Source organism: Hyla sarda, chromosome 4 (genome assembly GCF_029499605.1).
Source record: "Hyla sarda isolate aHylSar1 chromosome 4, aHylSar1.hap1, whole genome shotgun sequence".
Classification (NCBI taxonomy): domain Eukaryota; kingdom Metazoa; phylum Chordata; class Amphibia; order Anura; family Hylidae; genus Hyla; species Hyla sarda.
Genome location: NC_079192.1, coordinates 255218256 through 255234692, shown reverse-complemented (window position 1 = coordinate 255234692; position 16437 = coordinate 255218256). Strand labels below are relative to the sequence as shown.

At 44.8% G+C, this 16437-nt stretch overlaps 1 protein-coding gene across 3 annotated transcripts in view; it reads left to right on the top strand.

Moving 5' to 3' along the window:
- ADAMTS20 (ADAM metallopeptidase with thrombospondin type 1 motif 20) overlaps positions 1-16437 on the top strand; it is a 306378-nt gene that overhangs the window by 146306 nt on the left and 143635 nt on the right. For all 3 annotated transcript variants that reach the window (XM_056573961.1, XM_056573960.1, XM_056573962.1), the window contains exons 9-10: positions 665-811; positions 1707-1848. In XM_056573961.1, coding sequence (XP_056429936.1) covers positions 665-811; positions 1707-1848 — 289 coding nt within the window. The remainder of the gene's footprint in view (positions 1-664; positions 812-1706; positions 1849-16437) is intronic.

The window sequence follows — 16437 nt, the reverse complement described above, 5'->3', positions numbered from 1 at the left end:
CTGATTGGTTTCTATTCTAAATCTCCAGGGGTGGGGTGCTGTCATGAGCGTTTATGAAAAGATAGATTACTTACCGGGTAATCTGTTTTTCGTCAGCTCATGACAGCACCCCTCATTTATCCTGCCCTAAAAAAAAAGATAATTTTTTTTTACGTTGTTTAATGTAGAGAAGGATAATAATTTTCACTGTTTATTGGCTCCTTTGGAGTACTTTACTTTGAACTGAGGTGTGGAGAGGCGTATCCCTTTTTATGTTCCCAGATTTCCTGTAATGCGGTGGGAGGGCCTCTCCAGGGGTGCTGTCATGAGCTGACGAAAAACAGATTCCCCGGTAAGTAATCTATCTATTTCATACAATTAGATCCATAGTCACTTTGGGATTTGCCAAACTAAATATATATACTGCTTTCAGTACCTTGTATACACAGGGTTAAGTATACAGGGCCTTAACAGTATTTCATATATTTAGATACCTATATAGAGTTGGAAGCAGTACAGACTGTAGTATATTGACCTATATAAAAATAATTTACTTAGAGAAAAACTACTGATGCTTTAACAAACATAGATAACTCTGTTAAAATTGTGGGAGTATTATCGATGTCACGTTTAGGAGTGTTAGATTGTATTCTGTAATACATATGCCTGTTAACTTGCTTTCCAGATTTAACATGCCTCATGATGATAGCTCAAAGTGCAAAGACATAGGAATTAAAAATGAATTCCATGTAATGTCAGCAGTTTTAAGCTATGACACAAGCCCATGGACCTGGTCTAAGTGCAGTCTGAAATACATCACAGAGTTCCTAGAGTGAGTGTTTGCCATTCTCATGTTTCAATTGCTTTCAATATTGCTTTTTATTTTAATATTTCATTTGTAAAACACTTTGTTCTATTTTTTCTTTTACATTCCACTAAGGCAATGTCATGTTTATGCCCTGATTGAAGTGTAACCAGATTTAAAGCGTACCCGTCAGATCAACAAAAAAAAATATTTTTTAATATATCACTCAGTACCTAATCCTGACCATGTACATCATATTTTTATGTATCTATCACCTTTATTTATTTTTTGATTACACTTTTAATTTAGTTCACTAGTCTGAATTCCTCTCAAAGGGAGGGGGTGTGGCCTCACTGTACAGGTCTCCGCCCCCTCCTTCAATATGCTGTCTGCTCACATCTCCCCTAGCATTGGCAAAACTACAACTCCCAGCTTTTCCTCACTAACAGTAGTGGGACACAAGCTGACGGTGGGAGGATTTTTCCTCCAGCCTTGAGCCCTGCGCTCAAGGAAGTGTGTCCATGACATAGGTGATGACTCATGGACACAGCAGGACTAATATGTGTCTAAGCAGATGGGGGGGGCAGTTGTTTGACTGGCTTTTTCAGTATTGAATAATGAAAATTTCCTAATGAAAGCAATTGCAAAACCTATTGGTTTTGCATGCTTTACAACATATCAAATTTTTTTGTATCTGACAGTGCCCATTTAAGGATAGATTTAGTTTAGCGTTTTTGTTGTGTTGTTTTCACTTGGTTGTCATTTTCCTTATTATTATCAGCCATATAAAATCATAACAATAATAAATTCCATATAAGTTTTAACATTTCTGCTTGGTGTCCTTTAGTAGGAATCTCCATTGTTTCCCATTGTTTACTTTAAGCCATATATTTCTGATGTGTTATATTTTGATTTTTTACAGTACAGGCTATGGGGAATGTCTCCTTGATAAGCCCAGTGGACGTGTGTATGATTTTTCAAATCAGTTACCTGGTGTAATATACGATGCTAACAAACAATGCGAACTGATGTTCGGCAAAGGATCACAAGTTTGTCCATACATGGTATGTTTTCCTTTTTTTTTTCTTTTACTTGCAGTTAGGAGGTTAAAGGGGTATTCCGGGAAAATACTTTTTTTTTATATATCAACTGGCTCCAGAAAGTTAAACAGATTTGTAAAATACTTCTATTAAAAAATATTAATCCTTTCAGTACTTATGAGCTTCTGAAGTTAAGGTTGTTCTTTTCTGTCTAAGTGCTCTCTGATGACACGTGTCTCGGGAAACGCCCAGTTTAGAAGAGGTTTGCTATGGGGATTTGCTTCTAAACTGGGCGTTTCCCTAGACACGTGTCATCAGAGAGCACTTAGACAGAAAAGAACAACCTTAACTTCAGAAGCTCATAAGTACCGAAAGGATTAAGATTTTTTTAAGTAATTTACAAATCTTTTTAACTTTCTGGAGCCAGTTGATATATATAAAAAAGGTTTTTTCCTGGATAACCCCTTTAAAATAGTTATTTCTGTATATTATGCTGCTCTAATATAGGACAACAAAAAGTACAGGTCCAAGAATCAATATGGCAAATACTGGACTCTGCAGTTGCTGTAGTGAGTTTGGGGTGGTGATTTTTTTAAACAAATGTCAGATGAATGGCACAATTATTTCTTTCTCATGGTGTAACAAGGGCAACAAATTTTACCACAGATTTACTTTAAGGGTATGTTCACCCGCTGTAGATTTGTCATGGTTTTGCTGTTGATTTGATGCAGATTTTAATGAATTAACTTCAATAGGGAAGTCAAAATCTGCAGCAATGTGCTACAAATTCACAACAAATGTGCATTGTTTGAGCAAACACTAAAGGGGTATTCCCATCTGTGATATTTATATCATATCCTCAGGATATGGCATAAGTACCTGATTGATGTGGTTCCCACGTCTGGGACCTGCACCTACCTTGAGATTGATGGCCTCCTGGCCCTGTTGGCCTGCTTGGGGTAGCCAGAGGTGATTGGAAAGCTAAAAAAAGTTGAGCAGGTAAGGTAGGTTACGATAGAGAACTCACATCTATCAGATTTTCATGGCATACCCTGTCGATAATACCATAAATACATAGTAACATAGTCCATAAGGTCGAAAAAAGACCAGAGTCCATCAAGTTCAACCTATATCCTCAATGAGTCCCTACTGAGTTAATCCAGGGGAATACAAAAAAACCCTCATACTCGAGGTAAAAATTCATTCCTGACTCCAAATATGGCATAAGAATAAATCCCTGGATCAATCTCCTGTCCATATAGATCTAGAATCCATAACCTGTAATGTTATTATTCTCCAAAAATGCATCCAGACCCCTTTTAAATTCTTTTACGGCATTCACCATGACCACCTCCTCTGGCAGAGAATTGCACAATCTCACTGCTCTTACAGCAAAGAACCCCTGTCTGTGCTGGTGTAGAAACCTTCTTTCCGGGGCGTGGTCTGCATGGCTGCCTGAGCGGACGTGCCTTGAGGGAGCTCCTGCCATCCTGGATTATTATCCTTATATTTTTCCGCCATCCTGCTGACAAACGGGCTCTGTACCCTCTCTTGCACCCCCCTGCACCTGGGTCACCTACAGGGAGCATTATTTCCCCCCCTCTCTGCGGTTAGAGGGGACAGTGACTCCTGCGGGGAGTAGGCCGCAAAGCCGCAGGCTTACCTGGCTGCTGCTGGACGGGGAGGAGATCTGTGGTCGCTACCGGAGGTCTGCTGCTGGAGGACGCTGCTGGGGGACCGGGTCCTTGCATGAGAGACGCCGCTGGTGGTGAGGAATACGCCGCCTGCCCGTGTCGCAGCGGAGTGACGCGGGAGGACCTATCTGCTGTGGTCTGTAGTGTGCGCCCGCCATCTTGAGCGCACAAAGCCTGTGTTCCGCCTCTCTGTGGGGTGTTGTGCAGCCGGCACGGCGCGGGAAGCCTGTGATAAGATTCTGCCTGACCGCCGGTGCATGAGGGAGCTGACAGATCTCCGTGGAGCGGCGGTGAGAGTGTGCTGCGGAGGGGGGGGGGGGTGAAGGAGGCTGCCTCAGGACTGTAATGTGCTGTCCCCACGTGGAGTGCCTGGTTGTGGATGGTCCTGGCCGCTGAAGAGACTGCCGGGGAATAAGAGGTACCTGGGAAGATCTGTGGGGTCCTCTTACTGGACTGGGGTCATATTATTGCCTGTTCCTGGGGACCCTGGCTCTAAATCTACCATAACTTGCTGGAGTCCTGCCTGTACTGAGGCTGGGGAACATTAACCCTCTGCTGATCACTTCTGTGGGACATCCTGTGTGAATCCTATTGTATATGCTGTGTGCCTGCTATTAACCTCGTATCTGGCTATATGGACTGAGCATATTTGAATTCATACCCTGCTAGTTACTCTGTGGGACTGTTTGGTTGCATACTCTCTTATATTCATCATATTCTGTTGTGCTCCCTGTTTCCTGGGGCTCATGGCTACTAACAAATGGAAAAGTAAATATAAAGACGGACCTGGCCCTTCTCAGCAGAAACCCAATGTGTCTGCCGGCCAAAGGAATAAATTGGCGCTAAAGCAGGAAGTAGCGGCTAGATTAGAGAAATTCGCACTGCAACCTCCTTCTCCTGATTCTCCTGATCGGAGAGGTTCTCCACTCCCCGTGGAAGTGATGGGGACCCCCTCGGATCGCCTGGAGGACTATGATGCTCTTTTACATAACTCTGGGCCGGCCTCGCGGTTGTCCTTGCCCGGGACTCCCCCTGCCCTGACAGTTGCGGCGGCTGACGCTTCGCCTGCTCCTCCTGCTGAACCTACTCTGGCTGTTGTCCTGGCTGAGATTCAAAGGTGCAATTTCACGCTGGTCCAGTTAACTACACAAGTTGGAACGGTACAATCAGACATTTCACTCATTCGTCATGATTTGCAGAAGGTGGCGGATCGCACTACCGCAGTGGAGGGCCGTGTAAGTGATGTGGAGGATGCGGTGGTCCCCTTAGTGCGAGACTCCACTAGACATGATCAGGACATTACATTTCTAAAAGCTAAAGCAGATGACTTGGAGAATAGGCTGCGCAGAAACAACGTGAGAATTGTGGGACTTCCTGAAAAATGCGAGGGCCGTTCTCCTACTGAATATGTGGAATCTTGGCTGAAGGAGGTTTTTGGGGCAGATGGTTTGACCCCGCTATTTGCAGTGGAGCGTGCCCATCGAGTCCCTACTAGACCCTTCCCGCCGGGGGGTCCGCCTAGGTCTATGCTGGTGAAGCTGCTGCATTATAGAGACCGTGACATCATTTTGAGACTTGCCAGGGAAAGGCAACCTATCACTGTGGATGAATGTGTCATCTCCTTTTTTCCCGACTTCTCAGCGGAGGTGCAAAAAAAGCGTGCCTCATTTCTAGATGTTAAAAAACGGCTGCGGGCATTGGATGTACAATACTCTATGCTATATCTGGCAAGGCTACGAGTGGTGGCTATGGGCACCACCCATTTCTTTGAGAGTGTGGACATGGCTGTTCGCTGGCTCGACTCCCATGAATCACAGTTGCGCCAGCGGTCGCGTAGAGGCTCACCGGGACCTGCTCCTGATTGAACTGCTTAGCCTTCTCTGAACTGTTCTTTCCTACCTGAACTGGATTACTGTTGACTGATCACTGTTATATTTGCCTATTTGATACTTACATTTTCTATTTGGGTAGTGACCTGAACTGTGGGTTATATAGGGTGGAGATGCTTGTTCTTACTATTATGGGTGCTATTGCATTGAGGGGTGGGGGGTGGGGGGGTTGCCTGTTATCCTTGGGGGGTTAGACTCACTGTTGATTATATTGTGATTGTCATTTTACTGGTTTATTGCAGGATTGCTCCCACTGTTAATGGGTTATGTTTGGCGGGCAGTTCGCTTTCTTGCTGTATGTTCTTGCTCTAGTTTGTATACATGATGTCAATGTACTATGGGGTGTGAGTTGCTGTGGAGTGGTCGGGAGTGTGTTGCCGACTGGAGTGGACATATTAGCGCCCCTAGATGCCGCATGCCACGGTGATTTGTGTGTTTGCGCTGTTTTGTTGTATGGTTCTGGTTGTTTGTTCTGTGTGTTGTCCGTCTCTCCTTCTCATTTGATGCAATGTTTTCTTTACTATGTGATGGGTGTGTGTCGGCCTCCTCTGGGCCTTTTTGATTCCCTATGTTCTGATATTTTGTTTCTGATATGATGGCAGTAGTCAATGTTATCTGTTGGAACGTACGTGGTCTTGGTGATGTGACTAAAAGGTGTGCTGTTTTCAATTCAGTGAGACGGTTTCAGCCTGCCATATTGTGCCTTACTGAGACCCATCTGACTGCGGGCTCTACCGCTGCCCTCCATAGAGCGTGGGTCGGTCACTCTCTGCACTCTACATATTCTTCACATGCTAGGGGGGTCAGTGTTCTGATTCACAGAGCGCTTCCCTTCCGGGAGGTTTCATCAGTTGTGGATCCGGACGGGCGGTTTGTCTGTTTGGTTTGTGAGATGTCCCATCGCATGTTTATTATAGTATGTGTGTATGTTCCCCCACCATATAATGGAACTGTGTTGCAGCGTATTCTATCAATAGTGTCAGGGTTCCCCGTGGCCCCTATATTGATGTGTGGGGATTTTAATCAAGTATTGGATGTCTCCTTAGACAGGTTTTGGGGTACGAGTTCTTCCCCTCAGTCTAAGCCTACTAGTTTAGCTAGAATTTTAAGTGAAGTTGCCCTGGTAGATTTGTGGAGGCATCGGTACCCTAGTGTTCACCAGTACTCCTGTTATTCAGCTACCCACGGGACTCTCTCCAGAATAGATATGGCAATTGGCAGTGAGGACATAGTGGGTATGGTGGGAGAGGTGGAGTACCTGGCACGGGGCTTGTCGGATCATTCGCCTATTAGATTAAAATTACTGATACATGGAGGGTTGGGAGGTGAGCGCCCACTGTGGAGGCTGAATCCTTTCTGGTTACAAGTATTGACTACGGAGGAGATTATATGTGCATAACTACGGAGTTTTCTTGAACTCAATACCGGATCGGCTGCGGTCTCCATAGTATGGGACTCCCTTAAGGCGTTTTTACAGGGGCTTTTTATCAGAGATATTAGCACTCACAAGTCCTTTACTAGAGATAAGGCTGCCTATATTATGACCCCTACTTTGGAACTGCAGGAGGATTGGTTACGGGCTCAGACTGCTTACAATGACTATTTAGTGGCGGCTGCAGAGCATAAAAGATTCTTTACAAAACAGCGGTACTTTGAATGTGGTGAGTGAACGGGTAAACTGCTGGCATCTATAGCTCGTGCGCAGCAAGGTGTTACATTTATTGGATGCCTGAGAGACGGTCAGGGGAGGGAGGTCACGGAAGATAGCGACATATTACGGGTAATGGTGAATTTTTATAAAGATGCATATTCGTCCAGGACTACTTGCTCCGCGATGGCCTTGGAGGACTATGTTGGTCGGGTACGATTGCCTTCACTTTCTCCGGAGCAGAGGGACGGATTAGATTCGCCCCTCTCTCTGGAAGAACTGGAACTCTCATTGAAAGATGCGGCTAATGAGAAATCCCCGGGCCCTGATGGTCTGCCGACTGAGGTATATAAACGTTTCCAGGGTATACTTCTGCCTCAGCTGTTGCGGGTATTCGAGTCAGCGGTGGAGGAGGGTGCTTTGCCCAGCTCCATGATGGAGGCAATTGTTGTGCTCCTTCCTAAACCTGGAAAGGATCTATTGAATGCCGGGTCTTATAGACCTATATCTCTTTTATGTACTGATGTGAAACTGCTGGCTCGGGTGCTTGCTAACAGATTGGCTGGGGTGGTTTTATCGATAGTACATGGGGATCAGACGGGCTTCATGCCGGGTAAGTCTACTGTGGATAATATACGACGGGTCTACCTTAACCTACAGATGACGCAGGAGGGGACTAGGGCTAGGTCACTGGTCTCATTGGACGCTGCCAAAGCGTTTGACAGTGTGGAATGGGACTACTTATGGACGGTTATGGGGAGGATGGGATTTGGTGCGAGATTCCTGTCTTATGTTAAATTGTTATATCGGTGTCCAGTTGCTAGATTGAGAGTCAATGGTCACTTATCTGACTCATTTCCACTGCAGCGGGGTACACGACAGGGGTGCCCCTTGTCACCTCTGCTCTTTGCATTGGCTATCGAGCCCTTAGCTTGTCTCATCCGAGCGGCATCAAATGTGAGTGGATTTAGGTATGGCTCTATGGAGGAGCGGATAGCCTTATATGCGGATGACATGCTGCTATTTTTAGGTGATACGGCCTCATCATTGACCCCGGTTATGTCTATTATTTCTCAATTTGGCTCCCACTCCGGTTTGCTGATTAATTGGGATAAATCTGTATTGATGCCTCTGGACCCTTTGCCGGATATCCCGCAGATCTCTATCTCCCAGTTACAGGTAGTGACTAGTTTCAAATATCTTGGCATATGTATTACTCCGTCTTTGCATGATTATATTCCTGGGAACCTGATCCCTATACTGGACAAGAGCTCTCAGAAGGTAACCGTCTGGTGTAAGCTACCGGTTTCAGTGGTCGGTAGAACTAATCTGGCTAAAATGATATTGATGCCGCAGTTACTTTATATTTTGCAAAATTCCCCCGTGTGGATTCCGATGTCATACTTTATACGTATTCAGAGACTATTTAGACGGCTAGTGTGGGGAGCGGGTTCGGCTAGGATTAGGCTGGAGACACTACAGAGGGGTAAGACTTCGGGTGGATTGGCTCTGCCTAATCCGTGGTTGTACTTTATAGCTTCTCAATTGCATCAAATTAGGGGATGGGCGGGTTTGGACACACTGGGACCTACTGGGCGACTATTTATGGCCAAACATGGGGGGCGAGTTCCAGTACATTTTCTGGAGATTGGAGCCATGACTAGACCTCCTGACTCCTCTCCCACTACTGTCTTACTGTGCAAGCTTTGGGGTCGCACGCGCAAATTGCTTGGCATTCCTGGATGCACAAAATTCACCCCGCTGTGGCATAACCCTGGCTTGCCTGTATTTTTCTCTTTTTCGGACGCCAGTTTTTGGGAGAGGAAGGGATTGTGTAGTCTGGACCATTTGGTTACTCAGGGAGGGGTTTGGTCTTTTGGGGACCTACAGGAGGAGTTTTCTTTGCCGCACTCTGCATTTTATAGGTATCTACAACTCAGACATGTTTATGAAACGCAAGGTAGATCCCGCTCCATGGTGATTCACTCTAATAATGTCTTAGACTCGGTTGTATTGAAAAGAGATTCGGCTGGGGTCATTTCCCGGGTGTATGATGAATTATTAAGCTTTCATCTAGAGCAATTTCCCCTGACTGTTCGAGGTAGGTGGGAGAGAGATCTTGGTGAGTTGACAGACGGAGTGGTCTACTATTCTGGCGCTTACCCCTCATATATCTTTGTCTGAATCTAATAGGCTCTCTCAGCTTTTTCTCTTACATAGAGTTTATAAAACTCCAGGTTTCCTTCACAAGATAGGGGTGAGATCTGACTCTAAGTGCCCACGATGTGGTGCACTGGAGGCAAACCTGCTGCACATGGTTTGGGAATGTCCTCAGTTGGAAATATACTGGAGAGAGGTTCTCGGTCTAATCCGAACGGCGTATGGTGTGACCCTTGACTTCCTTCCTAAAGTATGTGTGTTGGGTCTGATAGGGTGCGACCAGGAACCATCACTGATTGAGACGGGGATATTACGTGTCTTATATCAGGCTAGAAAAATTATTGCGCAGTTCTGGATTAGACCGACTCCTCCCGTAGTGGCGGACCTGGTAGCGAGAGTTCATTCTATTGTTCGCTTGGAAAAAGGGATATACATAAAAAGGCAAGTTGAAAGGAAGTTTGATGGAGTGTGGGGCCCGTGGGTGAGACACTTTAACCCCCCTGATGATGAGCAATGATAGATGGTTCTGGTACTTTCCGGAGGTGTGTAGGAGAGTGAAACGGATGGGCTTTTGTGACTAATGTCTTGGTCTGGTTCAGAAGGGATTGAATGATGGTTATGTGCTGCTGTTCTTTGTGCTGTCTCGTATTCTGTCTTGGGCTTGATTACTTGATTCCTGCTCTGGGGGGGGCCTGGCACGACCTACAATTATGTGTTAGTCTATGCTGTCTCGGTGGGAGGGGGAGGCGGACTGTTTGTTTTTGTTTGTTTGGGGGGTGGGAGGTGGGGTGGAGGGTTGTTTGCATGTAAGCTGTTATTTTTGGTGTTGGAAAACTGTTAAAATTTAATAAAAACATCTGATTTAAAAAAAAAAAGAAACCTTCTTTCCTCAAGACGTAGAGGATGCCCCCTTGTTATAGATACAGTCCAAGGTATAAATAGATCATGGGAGAGATCTCTGTAAGGTCCCCTGATATATTTATACATAGTTATTAGGTCTCCCCTAAACCTTCTTTTTTCTAAACGAAATAACCTTAATTCTGATAATCTTCCTGGGTACTGTAGTCCTCCCATTCCCCGACACTGGTCACTACAGCTAAATTTACTATTAACTAAGACTCCCTAGTCCCTTTCCACATAAGTTGTCCCAAGTGTTCTCCCATTTAATACATAATCCCAGCCCGGATTTTTCTTCTCCATGTGCATTACCTTACATTTATCAGTGTTGAACCTCATCTGCCACTTCCCAGCCCAAGCCTCCAACCTATACAGAAATCCATTTGTAACAGTGCACTGTCCTCTATATAGTGTTTACTGCTTTACAGGGTCTAGTATCATCTGCAATGATTGCTACTTTACTATTCAACCCCTCTACAAGGTCATTAATAAATATATTAAATAGGACAGGACCCAAGACTGACCCCTGTGGTACCCCACTAGTAACAGTCACCCAATCAGAATAAGTACCATTAATAACCACCCTCTGTTTCCTATCGCTGAGCCAGTTACTTACCCACTTGCACACATTTCCCTCCAGTCCAAGCATTCTCATTTTATCTACCAACCTTTTATTTAGCACCGTATCAAATGCTTTGGAAAAATCCAGATATACGACATCCAGCAATTGTCCCTGGTCCAGTCTGGAGCTCACCTCCTCATAAAAGCTGATCAGGTTTGTTTGACAGGACCTATCCCTCATAAAGCCATGCAGATGTGGAGTCATACATTTATTTTTATCAAGAGACTCCAAAATAGCATCCCTTAGAAAACCCTCAAACAATTTACATACAACGGAGGTTAAACTAACAGGCCTATAATTCCCAGGGTCACCTTTTGACCCCTTTTTAACCCCTTAAGGACCCATGACGTACCGGTACGTCATGAGTCCACTCCCGTTCTATAGCGCGGGGCCACGCCGTGTCATAGTGGGTCGGGCCCGGCCTCTAACAACGGCCACGACCCGTGGCTAATAGTGCGCGGCACTGATCGCGGTGCCGCGCGCTATTAACCTTTTAAACGGCGTTCAAAGTTGAACGCTGTGTCTAAAGTGAAAGTAAATCATTGTCGGTAAGCTCAGGGGGCTTTTCGGGATGTCCGTGGCGGAATTGCAGCATCCCGAACAGCTGGAGGGTCCCTTAGCTTGCCTCCTGTTGTCCGAATGCCGAATGACTGCTCAGTGCCTGAGATCCAGGCATGAGCAGTCAAGCGGCAGAATCATTGATCAATGGTTTCCTATGAGAAATCATTGATCGATGTAAAAGATCAGTGTGTGCAGTGTTATAGCCCCAGTGTGTGGAGCTATAACATTGCAAAAAAAAAAAAATGAAAAAAAAAGGTAATAAAGATCATTTAACCCCTTCCCTAATAAAAGTTTGAATCACTTTTCCCATAAAAAAAGTCTAAAAAAATAAATAAATAAACATATGTGGTATTGCCACGTGCGGAAATGTCCGAATTATAAAAATATATTGTTATTTAAACCGCACGGTCAATGGCGTACGCGCAAAAAAATTCCAAAGTCCAAAATAGCCTATTTTTGGTAACTTTTTCTATCATGAAAAAAATGAATAAAAAGCGATCAAAAAGTATCACCCCATACGCGGAAAAATAAAAAAGTTATAGGGGTCAGAAAATGACAATTTTAAACGTATCAATTTTCCTGCATGTAGTTATCATTTTTTCCAGAAGTACGACGAAATCAAACCTACATAAGTAGGGTATCATTTTAATTGTATCGACCTACAGAAAAATGTACTGTGTAGAAACGGAAACCCTCAAAAATTACAAAATGCGTTTATTTTTTTACATTTTGTCTCACAATGATTTTTTTTCCATTTCACCATAGATTTTTGGGTAAAATGACTGACGTCATTACAAAGTAGAATTGGTGGCGCAAAAAATAAGCCATCATATGGATTTTTAGGTGCAAATTTTAAAGAGTTTTGATTTTTTAAAGGTAAGAAAGAAAAAACGAAAATGCAAAAACGGAAAAACATTGGGTCCTTAAGGGGTTAAATATTGGCACCACATTTGCCATGCGCCAGTTCTGTGGAACAGTCTCTGTTACTATAGAGTCCCTGAATATTAGTACTTTGCTACATCAGGAGCTTAGCTTTATCTGTGTATATTTTCCACTTCTTGCAAACTTTGCCATTTCAGCTAGAGATGAGCGAAGTTAGAGTAATTCAATTAGTCAGAAACTTCTTCTTGGCAGTTGCTGACTTTATCCTGCATAAATTAGTTCAGCTTTCAGGTGCTCCGGTGGGCTGGAAAAGGTGGATACAGTCCAAGGAGAGAGTCTCTGAAAGCTGAACTAATTTATGCAGGCTAAAGTCAGCAACTGCAGAGCCGAGAAGTTCGTGACGAATGGAATTACTGTAACTTCGCTCATCTCTGATTTCAGCAAAATATGGCACGTGTGATGTCTTCTGAACTCAATATAAATTAGTTTTAAATTAAGTCGTTTTCACACACAAAAAATTTTTTTTATAATAATTTTAACCTGTTCAGGACCCATGACGTATGCATACGTCTTCACACCCTGGGTCTTAAGGACCCATGACGTATGCATACGTCATGGCGTTTTCCGGTCTCTGCCGCTCGCCGGGCAGAGATCGAAACTGGATGCCTGCTGAAATCCTTCAGCAGGCATCCAGGGCAAACGCCGAGGGGGGGCATGTAGGCCCCCCATGTCGGCGATCGCCGCAAATCGCAAGGGAAATCGCCCTTGCGATCTGCGGCGATACCGGGCTGATCGGGTCTCTGGGACCCGACCACCCGGTAATTTCGCATGATCCCGGCTGTCACAGACAGCCAGGACCATGCTGAAGTATCGGAGCGAGGTGGCAAGCCGGCCACCTCCTCCTATACCCTGCGATCTGTCGGTTAGTTAACTGACCAATCGCAGGAGGGGGGCGGTTACTTCCTCCCGTCCTGCCCGGACCCTGAAAGTCCGGAGAGGACGGGAGGAAGACCGGAGGACGCGGCGGGGGACGGGGGAGTGCTGGGGACCGGCCCCGGTACTTACCTCGTCCCTGAAGACCCGGATCCCAGCGAGGAAGATGGCGGCGGCGACGACAGGTGAATAGATCTTCAGCCGCGGTCGGGCCCTTTACAGCAATGCACGTCGCCGTAAAGCGACATGCATTGCTGTATTGGGACCCTATATACTACAACTCCCAGCATGCCCAGACAGCCCTTGGCGTCTGGGCATGCTAGGAGTTGCAGTTTTGCAACATCTGGAGGTACACAGTTTGGAGACCACTGTGCCCTTCCAGATGTTGCAAAACTACACATTCTCAGCATGCCCTTACTGTCCAGGCATGCTGGGAGTTGTAGTTCTGTAACATCTGGCCCTTCAGATGTTGCAGAACTACAACTCCCAGCATGCCTGGACAGTTTTGGCATACTGGGGGTTGGAGTTTTGCAACATCTGGAAGGGCACAGATTGGGAACCACTGTATTAGTGGTCTGCAAACTGTATTCCTCCAGATGTTGCAAAACTACAACTCCAAGCATGCTGGGAGTTGTAGTTCGGCAACATCTGGCTCTAAAGATGTTGCCGAACTACTACTCCCAGCATGCCTGAGAATGTTTGGGAGTTGTGGTTTTGCAACAGCTGGAGGCACACTGGTTGGGAAACATTGTTTCCTAACTCAGTGTTTCCCAACCCGTGTGCCTCCAGCTGTTGCAAAACCACAACTCCCAAACATTCTCAGGCATGCTGGGAGTTGTAGTTTTGCAACAGCTGGAGGTCCCCCCCTGGGTACATTCACATGGGCAGGGGGCTTACAGCGAGTATCAGGCTGCAAGTTTGCGATGCAGCAAATTTTGCGCGGCAGTTCAAACTCGCTGTGATCCCCCGCCCGTGTGACTGTACCCTAAAAACACTACACTACACTACCACAAAATAAAATAAAAAGTAAAAAACACTACATATACACATACCCCTACACAGCCCCCCTCCCCAATAAAAATGAAAAACGTCTGGTACGCCACTCTTTCCAAAATGGAGCCTCCAGCTGTTGCAAAACAACAACTCCCAGTATTGCCAGATAGCCGTTGACTGTCCAGGCATGCTGGGAGTTTTACAACAGCTGGAGGCACCCTGTTTGGGAATCACTGGCGTAGAATACCCCTATATCCACCCCTATGCAAATCCCTAATTCAGGCCTCAAATGTGCATGGCGCTCTCTCACTTTGGAGCCCTGTCGTATTTCAGGGCAACAGTTTAGGGTCACATATGGGGTATCGCCGTACTCGGGAGAAATTGCCTTACAAATCTTGGGGGTCTTTTTCTCCTTTCACCCCTTATGAAAAGGTGAAGTTGGGGTCTACACCAGCATGTTAGTGTAAAAAAAATAAACTTTTTACACTAACATGCTGGTGTTGCCCTATACTTTTCATTTTGACAAGAGGTAAAGGGGAAAAAAGCCCCCCAAAATTTGTAACGCAATTTCTCCCGAGTACGGAAATACCCCATATGTGGGCGCAAAGTGCTCTGGGGGCGCACAACAAGGCCCAGAAGGGAGAGTGCACCATGTACATTTGAGGTGATTTGCACAGGGGTGGCTGATTGTTACAGTGGTTTTGACAAACGCAAAAAAAAAAAAACCCACATGTGACCCCATTTCGGAAACTAGACCCCTCACGGAATGTAATGAGGGGTGCAGTGAGAATTTACAGCCCACTAGTGTCTGACAGATCTTTGGAACAGTGGGCTGTGCAAATTAAAAATGTTGTACAGCCCACTGTTCCAAAGATTTGACAGACACCAGTGGGGGGTAAATGCTCATTTTATGCCTTGTTACGTTCCTCAAGGGGTCTAGTTTCCAAAATGGTATGCCATGTGGGGGTTATTTTGCTGTCCTGGCACCATATGGGCTTCCTAAATGCGACATGCCCCCCGAGCAAAATTTGCTCTCAAAAAGCCAAATATGACTCCTTCTCTTCTGAGCATTGTAGTTCGCCCGTAGTGCACTTCAGGTCAACTTATGGGGTACCTCCATACTCAGAAGAGATATGGTTACAAATTTTGGGGGGTATTTTCTGCTATTAACCCTTGTAAAAATGTGAAATTTGGGGGGAAACACACATTTTAGTGATTTTTTTTAATTTTTTTTTTACGTATGCAAAAGTCGTGAAACCCCTGTGGGGTATTAAGGCTCACTTTATTTCTTGTTACGTTCCACAAGGGGTCTAGTTTCCAAAATGGTATGCCATGTGTTTTTTTTTTGCTGTCCTGGCACCATAGGGGCTTCCTAAATGCGACATGCCCCCGAGCAAAATTTGCTCTCAAAAAGCCAAATATGACTCCCTCTCTTCTGAGCATTGTAGTTCACTCATAGTACACCTCAGGTCAACTTATGGGGTACCTCCATACTCAGAAGAGATGGGGTTACAATGTTTGGGGGGTATTTTCTGCTATTAACCCTTGCAAAAATGTGAAATTTGGGGGGAAACACACATTTTAGTGAAATTTTATTTTAATTTTTTTACATATGCAAAAGTCGTGAAACCCCTGTGGGGTATTAAGGCTCACTTTATTCCTTGTTACGTTCCTCAAGGGGTCTAGTTTCCAAAATGGTATGCCATGTGGGGGATTTTTGCTGTTCTGGCACCATAGGGGCTTCCTAAATGCAACATGCCTCCCAAAAACCATTTAAAAAAAACGTACTCTCCAAAATCCCCTTATCGCTCTTTCCCTTCTGAGCCCTCTACTGCGCCCGCCGAACACTTTACATAGACATATGAGGTATGTGCTTACTCGAGAGAAATTGGGCTACAAATATAAGTACACATTTTCTCCTTTTTCCCCTTGTAAAAATTCAAAAATTGGGTCTACAAGAACATGCGAGTATAAAAAATGGAGATTGTGAATTTTCTCCTTCACTTTGCTTCTATTCCTGTGAAACACCTAAAGGGTTAAAACGCGGACTGAATGTCATTTTGAATACTCTGGGGGGTGCAGTTTTTATAATGGGGTAATTTGTGGGGTATTTCTAATATGAAGACCCTTCAAATCCACTTCAAACCTGAACTGGTCCATGAAAAATTGTGAGTTTGGAAATTTTGTGAAAAATTGGAAAATTGCTGCTGAACTTTGAAGCCCTCTGGTGTCTTCCAAAAGTAAAAACACGTAAATTTTATGATGCAAACATAAAATAGACATATTGTATATGTGAATAAAAAAAATAATTATTTGGAATATCCATTTTCCTTA